Source organism: Aplysia californica, unplaced genomic scaffold (assembly GCF_000002075.1).
Source record: "Aplysia californica isolate F4 #8 unplaced genomic scaffold, AplCal3.0 scaffold00413, whole genome shotgun sequence".
In the NCBI taxonomy this organism is placed as follows: Eukaryota; Metazoa; Mollusca; class Gastropoda; order Aplysiida; family Aplysiidae; genus Aplysia; species Aplysia californica.
In genome coordinates this window covers 88,943-96,627 of record NW_004797683.1, presented here as the reverse complement: position 1 = coordinate 96,627, position 7,685 = coordinate 88,943, and the positions used below count along the sequence as shown (strand labels likewise).

The window sequence follows — 7,685 nt, the reverse complement described above, 5'->3', positions numbered from 1 at the left end:
TTCTCTCTCTCTCTCTCTCTCTCTCTCTCTCTCTCTCCATCTGTCTCTGTCTCAATCTGTTTCTGCCTTTCTGTCTCTCTCAACCTCTCAGTAGTTTTATGGTTTATTATATCAGAGTGTTATACTACACAAGTGTGGGATTTTTACAAGCATGACACTCAGCGTTTCCATAATATTTCAAACAAAACACAGAACAGGGTTCTCTTTCTAGAATTCAACATTTTATTCATCGTTTTACAAAGCATTATCTTATTATTTTCTCTAGGAAGGACATGGAAATCAACGGCCTCAACTCCAAACTGGAGGATGAGCAGAACTTGGTTGCCCAGCTCCAGAAGAAGATCAAGGAACTCCAGGTGATTACCTCCCTTTGTCTCAGCTTTCGTTATTTGTCAGTCCCCAAACTGTTGTGTGGTTGTGTCCCTTGTTACAGACTTCTGTCCCTTTAAATGTTTTGTTGTTTGTTTTATTCCTCTTAGTATTCTCCTCTCTTTTTTTCTTTCTCGCTCCATCTCTCTCTATCTCTCGCTTTTTCTCCGTTTTTCTTCATACTCGTTTGTGTTATTGCGTTTTCATTTTCATTTTGATGTTGCTGTATTGATCTTTTCGTGAAAAACTCAAACAGTGTGTCGTTCCCACGTCCACTAAGCCTACTTTGGTACAGCTGCGGCTGTCACTCCACGGCTTGCCACAATACCAAACGGGAAAGGACCCTAGTGCTTGCAGTACTGAAAAAAACTCAAAACAAATCTGATAAAAAATATTTTGATTGTAAAAAACTGTAACTTCAAGCTGCAGTCAAAGCAATTCCGGGGACAAAAAATTAAAGTGAACCTTTAGCGGCTTTCTCCGCTGATGTTGTTCTCTTGGCCTGAAATTAAATTTTAGAACCCAGTAGATAAAAATACCTCTTTATAAGAGATGTTGCACCCCTATTGAGCCAGTCTGAACCTGGTGGAGCAAGAGCCCAAGGTGAGTGAAACTGTTTTGTCCTCCCAATAAAATTGTTGCTGTGTTCACCTGTGTTTTGAGTTTGCCTTCCCATTTATTTTATTTCACTTCCTAGTGTATTGATTGATTTGGTTTCCTATGAATGATTGACCAAAACCACCCCTAGTTTTATAATCAAGACCCTGCAAGTTTCCTGAAACTATTTGTGATACCTGATTACAGAACTTTTTTTTATTCAAAACTTACTTTCTATAGAACAACTTCATGAGAATGTAATACCAAATTTTGTTTCACCTGTCACCCCGTTGTACACAAACCCAACCTTTCCTTATGTCATTACCAATACCATCCTGTGTGCATTTACGAAAGTAAATTGTGTTACCCTCTCTAACTTTGCACCTCATGCGGAAACAGATAATCATTGATTATCTGTTTTTCCGTCGTGCATAAAAATTATTTTATTCACCAATCGGAATGCGTCCTACAAACCCAATATACCCAATGCCAGTTTCTATTTTTTTATACTTTTGCACCTGATTTCTCAATTCCCCGTAGAGCCTTACACAATAATACACATTATAGCATGTTAAGGGAATGAAGTAGTTCGATAATACAGATCGATGGTGTCTGGATCCACGCAACAGGTGAGAAACAATGAAAAGCAAATCAGAAGGCTTAAATATACTATCCCCAGTTAAACTGGAGAAAAATACCGACCATAGAAAATAATTTTTTTTAAACACAGGAGGAAAAAAACCCAGGATGGAGGTTTTTGTATATCTCTGAATTTTCTTAATTATCTGCAAGAGTTTCATAATATCTTCTCTTGCAAAACGAGTGAGTTAATTGATACCGTACTTTCTTGACAGCTAGCCAAAAGAAAGAGAGGGACAAGACATGGAGAAAAGGGGTGGGAAGAAAGGGGGGGGGCGGGATTTTAGGAGAAGGCATCACGAAAGTGAAAGCTTTTAACACAGCACACTTTCACTCAAAGATAACGAGTTGTGGGGGGGGGGGGGGGCGCACGAGTTGGATTCGACGTGTTCTAATAGAGGCGAAAGGAGTGTGGTAAGAGCATTCCCAGGTAGTGGAGAGGCATACCGTTTGAACCTGTGCCAGGACAAGGCAGCTTGGCTAATTTTCAATTCTTGAAGCCATGAAACAGGTGCGGCAGCCTTGTGAACTTTCACAATCTTTCCTTGTCCGTGGAAGCGAAAGACCCCAGGCCAGAACATGTAGCACTCTTTCTTTTTCCTTTTGTCTGATATTTTTCTCCAGACGACATTTTCAGGAAATGAAATGTTGACTTGTCGTTATTCAAGTTGGGAATATTGAGAGGCTGAAAAACAGTTTCTCTGTTGTGTTTCTTTATAGTCAAGAGAATAATAATACCTTGAGTAGAGGCTTTGGTTCGACCGTATTGTTTTCTTTCAACATGAAGATTGCGTTCATTCTGATCACCCTCTTTTGAGGTGACAGATCAGATTTATTGTCATGGCGTCTTTCTTCAGACGGTGGCGCAGATTCGTTTTCTGTTATCTGATACGAGAGAACAGAACAAAACCGCCGTACTCACTATTTTTTGTTGGTGAAACAACCGGTTTGTTATTGTCTCAGTCTCTGTCGAGATGAGAAAACAGATTCGTATTATACTGCAGTACTATTTCGCTCCCCCCCCCCTCTCTCTCTCTCTTCCTCTCTCTCGCTCTCTGGTACACGCTCCCAGTCTCTCAAACACATCACTTGCACGTCTCGCAAATCTCTCGCGCTAACCGACACCGCCCGAGGAGACTAAATAAGGCAGGGCGAAAACCCACCAGGTGAACAGACGCCCGCGCGAGCATGCGCGTGAGAGAGGTGAGCTAGCAACACGCGCAGGAACGCTCGGTGTGAGCGAGATTTCTAGTGGGGCATAAAAAATTCACAGAAAAAAGCAAAACGAAATTACCAGACTCCCCTGCCTTTCGTTCGTGTTTTAGTTTGTTTTTATAATCTGAGGGAGCGCGATGGAAGACTTGATCGTGCTGTTCGCAAACCCTCCTGCCCCTCCCCCACTTTGGAGTCTAGAGCTCAGTGCCACTCTTGTAGCGTTTGCCAACTCATCACCTTTGAAAGTAAACTTGAGAAAGTTAATGCCTCTCGGTGTGCCCTCCAAATTATGGTCTCTCATTTTCTTATCCCTCTTTCTTTTTACACACACACACACACATACACACACACACACACACACACACACACACACACACACACACACACACACACACTCTGTCCTTCTGTCTGTCTGTCTGTCTGTTTGTCTGTCTGTCTGTCTGTCTGCCTCTCTCTCTCTCGCTCTCTCTCTCGCTCTCTCTCTCTCTCTCTCTCTCTCTCTCTCTCTCTCTCTCTCTCTCTCTCTCTCTCTGCGTCTCACTGATTCCCCATTCTCTTCCTATCCCTCTACTTTTTGCTTTTTTTCTTCTATTTCCCGTACATAAAAGCGAACGAAAAGTAATAAGTAAGACAAGAGGGTAAAAATAAGGAAAAGGAAAGCTAGCTTGTTATCATTAAATACTTTCGTCTAAATAAGAAAAAAATATAGGTAGCCGTATCCTCTTGCGATGTTGGAAGCACGCTTGAATATTGTGCAAGCTCTAGAGAAAACAAAGAGGCCGGTAACCGAAACCAATAAGACAATAAGATATCTGAATATACCTCACACCTTCCCCTTCACGCGAGAAAGAGATAACGTCAAACAATCACCCGAGTCTACCTTGCTTATTTTTATATACCGTTAACATTTGCAGCCTATAGAAATTCGGGCGCCGAACGAAATACCTGGTGCTGAGCATTGCAAAACGCTGAACGTTGCACAATGGCAAATTGCTCACCGGTTGGCTCACCGCGAGGCAGACGAGCGCGTGTCTAAGAAAGTACCAGCGTGGTACGGACGATTGCTGCTCACGGTTCCTGTCGCTCAAAATAGAATTTGAGTTCCTCGGAGTGTAAATATTTACCCGCTGTGTCAGAAACCAGGTGGGTTTCATGAGCACATCCGATACCCCAGAGGGATGTGTATCATCGACAGCTATATCTCGGTGCCCTCTCAGGGTGTTATTATTGTTTTTAAAGTCAACGAGAACCTGTTTCCAATCACTATTATGGTATCCCCTCTATAGGATTCTCTTCCAGACTTACAGTTCATAATCTAAGAATCAAGACAGCAATCTCTTTGGCATCCATCTCCTCTTTTGTAGTCTGTACCAATTCGAAAGTTCTTTTCCGAGCATTCCTTTTAAGCCGTTGTGGTGAACCTTTAAGATTTTTGTTTAGTTTTCAGGGAGAAGCTATCTCATGCTATTCTTTTTCCTAGGTTTTAAAGCGCAGTTCCTGATATATTATTGTTCCGCTTCTTTTCACTGTTGTCAGCATTTTCTCTTCTTTCTTACGCAATGTTGTCTGCCTGTGCCATTTTAGTGAGAAGCGACTTAGACAACCTGTCTGGAATTCCACCGTCCCCATCACTAAACATGTTGATAGGCTTTAAACAGTGAAGCACGCTTCTCACCCTGTGCGATTGCTCAGCATTTCTAGAAATAACTATGGTAAACAGTAATCAAGGATAAATCAAGGATAGGACGTTGTGACCTCGGTCTGAATCAGCCCAAAACAACAGAGCCTATTGCGCAAGATGGTTCTCAGAAAACAAAACAAACGAGCAGACAATACACACATTCTACCACCATTGTTCCTTCTTTCTAGATCTGCCAGATTCCTCCACATTTATATGAGCCTTAGAATTGTCTGAACACAAGGCGGCGACACCAAATTTTTTCAGGCGATATAGTTTGGCCTGTGAAAAGATCTGATTCCTTCAACCGGGTCTAAATGATCCAACAGGCAAGCCTTGATCGTGCTCTGGAAATGTCCTGTTTACGTATTCATTAAAAAAAATATCTATTCTAGAGTTATTCATTTTTGCCCCCCTCAAAGCCAAAAGTTGATAGTCAGCCTTGAGCCCTGTGCCAAAATATGCGGGCCTAGTGAAACACGCGGGATGTGTTGCTGTAAACACAAATATAACCCTGAAGACACGTCTGACTCAGAGCACCTGCACGCCGCTGTTACTCACGGGGCACATCCAACACAGACATGATAGGCCTGAGCTTTTGTTTACTGGTTAGATTCGTGCGCAGAGACATGGATGCACACCTACACAGACACTCAGACACACAAACACACACATACCACTTAAATACAGCACACACACAGACTTACTTCAAACACACACACACACACACACACACACACACACACACACACACACACACACACACACACACACACTCAAACAAGCATACACGCACACATACACACACGCAAACAAACATAACATACAAACACACAGAATAAATGGACACAAACCAAAGCAAATTCTTACCGACTTATTAATTATACAGTTTCAGTAGATGTCGGCCTAATCTCAAATTCATCAGACGAAGCATTTAATGCAGAAAAGTAATTGGTAATAAGATGCTGAATTCTCAAAAATTATTCTACTAGCTAGCGTTTCAAGAAAACGCTGAATATCTCGAAAACGAAATGTGAGGAGCAGGAAAATATTCCAGAGCCGAGTCATACACTAGGCTTAGCTGGCGTCTGGAAAAAAAGAAGCACACACCTGAAGAAGGGAAGAAACTGGCAACGTCACAATATAGGAATCAAAACAAAATACGAGAACACCAAGGGAAAGTAGGAGGCTCAGACCACAGAACGTGCGAGGAGTGCATTTGTTGTTCGCATACCTTAGACGTTAGCTGGATCCCCCCCCTCCCCCACATCCCTCAAACCAACCCGTTTTTCCTCCCCACCGCCGTCGATTACCCCCACCCCCACCCCACTCCGTGCTTAGATTTGGGTCTACAGCAACCGGTTGTCTATACGTGAGTGCGCCAAACTCTAGTTTGAGCATGCCTTTACCTTAACGTACCCCTTGCCCCGGAACTTACAGTGAGCTGTCACCGCCAGCCCCCTCCCTCCCCCTTATTCTCCCTCCCCTAAACGTGCTCATCGACTCTCACTCTCTTCTACCTGACTATTGTTGAGGCCGGGTGGTGATTGGCTCCAAGCTTCAAGGCTTATATAAATGCACGTGAGCCTTCAGAGACAGCATCATTTCTGCTCTTAGGTTCTTGGGAAGAGGACGTAGTAGGAGGAGGACGACTTCTATCACAACTTCTTCGGCATCCATCTTGTTTCCTCATCCAAGCCCCGCTGTTGTTGTGATATATATTGTTCAGTGTACATATACATTTCACTGGACTTTTTCAACAAGGGCATTCTTTTATTGTGCTTTTGACTTGGTGTTGGTGCACTTGCTTTTACAAAGTCTGCGGGTTCTAGACTTCTACATTCTTTACTGCTTGCAGGCCAAGCTTCTTGTTTACAAAGTATACATATCTTCGCAGCTTTTGCGCGCTTGTTATATATTGCTTTCATTCATACATTCGGAAACCGGTAAGGTTTATAAGATTTGTTGTTTGACTTTGTTCATCTTACTATCATCGCTGATCACCGTTGGGCATTCGCAATTTTCGCTGATACTTTCGCATAGAATCTCAAGCAGCTACAAACAAAATGGCATCTACAGAGGAAGAGGTACCCATTGCTGAAGCTCCTGCTCCCAGCAGCTCGGAGACCGTTGAGGTCGTCCAGGAACAGATCACAGTGAAGAGATCCGAGCCTGCCCCTGAACCTCCAAAACCTGTGGTCAGGGTAGAGGAGGACTTCGTGGAGACCAGACCACGTAATCCTCCTGCCCCTGCCCCAGCCCCCGCTAAATCCTCATCGTCCTCTTCCAACTCCAAAAAGCAGTCGTCTTCTTCATCCTCTAAAGTCAAATCATCTTCGTCGTCCTCTTCTTCATCAAGAACCAAGAGCTATCACACGTACTCTCAGCCGAGGGAGTACGGAGACAGGCTAGGAATCGCTAGCCTTGCTCGTGACTTTCGCGGAACGAGTCCCAGTGTGATCGAGAACATTGCGACTCATCCACTTCTGTACAGTCCGGGCTACGAGCCCCTTAGAAACCCACATTTAAGCGCTAGATCTAAGAAGATTCTCAGGGATACCTCTGACCTGGGTGTTGTGGCGCCTGGATTGAAGGCTATGCTGGAAGTACGTGTTTGTTTCATTGTTGTCTGAAATGTTGTTTGTTTGTGTTCTGTTTGTTTTCTGTATATTTTCTTTGAACGAACGATACTTCATTTTACTTTATGCCAGTTTAACATTGCTACAGCTCTATTCAGTTTCCTATTGATGTGTATTTTCACATGTTTCCCATTTAATAGTAACGTTTGTCGCATTCCTTTAAAAGTGATTTTATTTTATATTTCTATCTGAAAATCTAAGATTTTGTTATTTCTTTATTTGTTGAGCACAGTGTAGAAATTCTTTTCTCGTATGTGTTTATGTATGATGAAAGATGAACGTTCTCCTCTCCTCTGGCAGTCATTTAGAGCAATCTGGCAGAAAGCGATAACGCGTCCCAGAGACGCGGTCGTCATAAGCAATCTGAGATGTCTCAATAGAGCACGACGGGAGGCTGGTTTCGTTCGGGGAACGAAGAGAAAACTCGAGTAGGAGAAAGATAGTTAAAGCTAGTTTTAGGGAGAGAAAGATGGTGCAGATGAGTGGAGAATAAGAGAGAGACGGAAAGTGGGGTGGGGGTGGAAAGAGTAGAGTAGAGAGAGAGAGAG

The 7,685-nt window shown here is 43.1% G+C and overlaps 1 protein-coding gene across 1 annotated transcript in view; it reads left to right on the top strand.

The window, feature by feature from the left end:
* LOC101851430 (myosin heavy chain, striated muscle) overlaps positions 1-7,685 on the top strand; it is a 50,090-nt gene that overhangs the window by 24,642 nt on the left and 17,763 nt on the right. Inside the window, 1 exon segment of the mRNA XM_035971296.1 lies at positions 198-356. Coding sequence (XP_035827189.1) covers positions 198-356 — 159 coding nt within the window.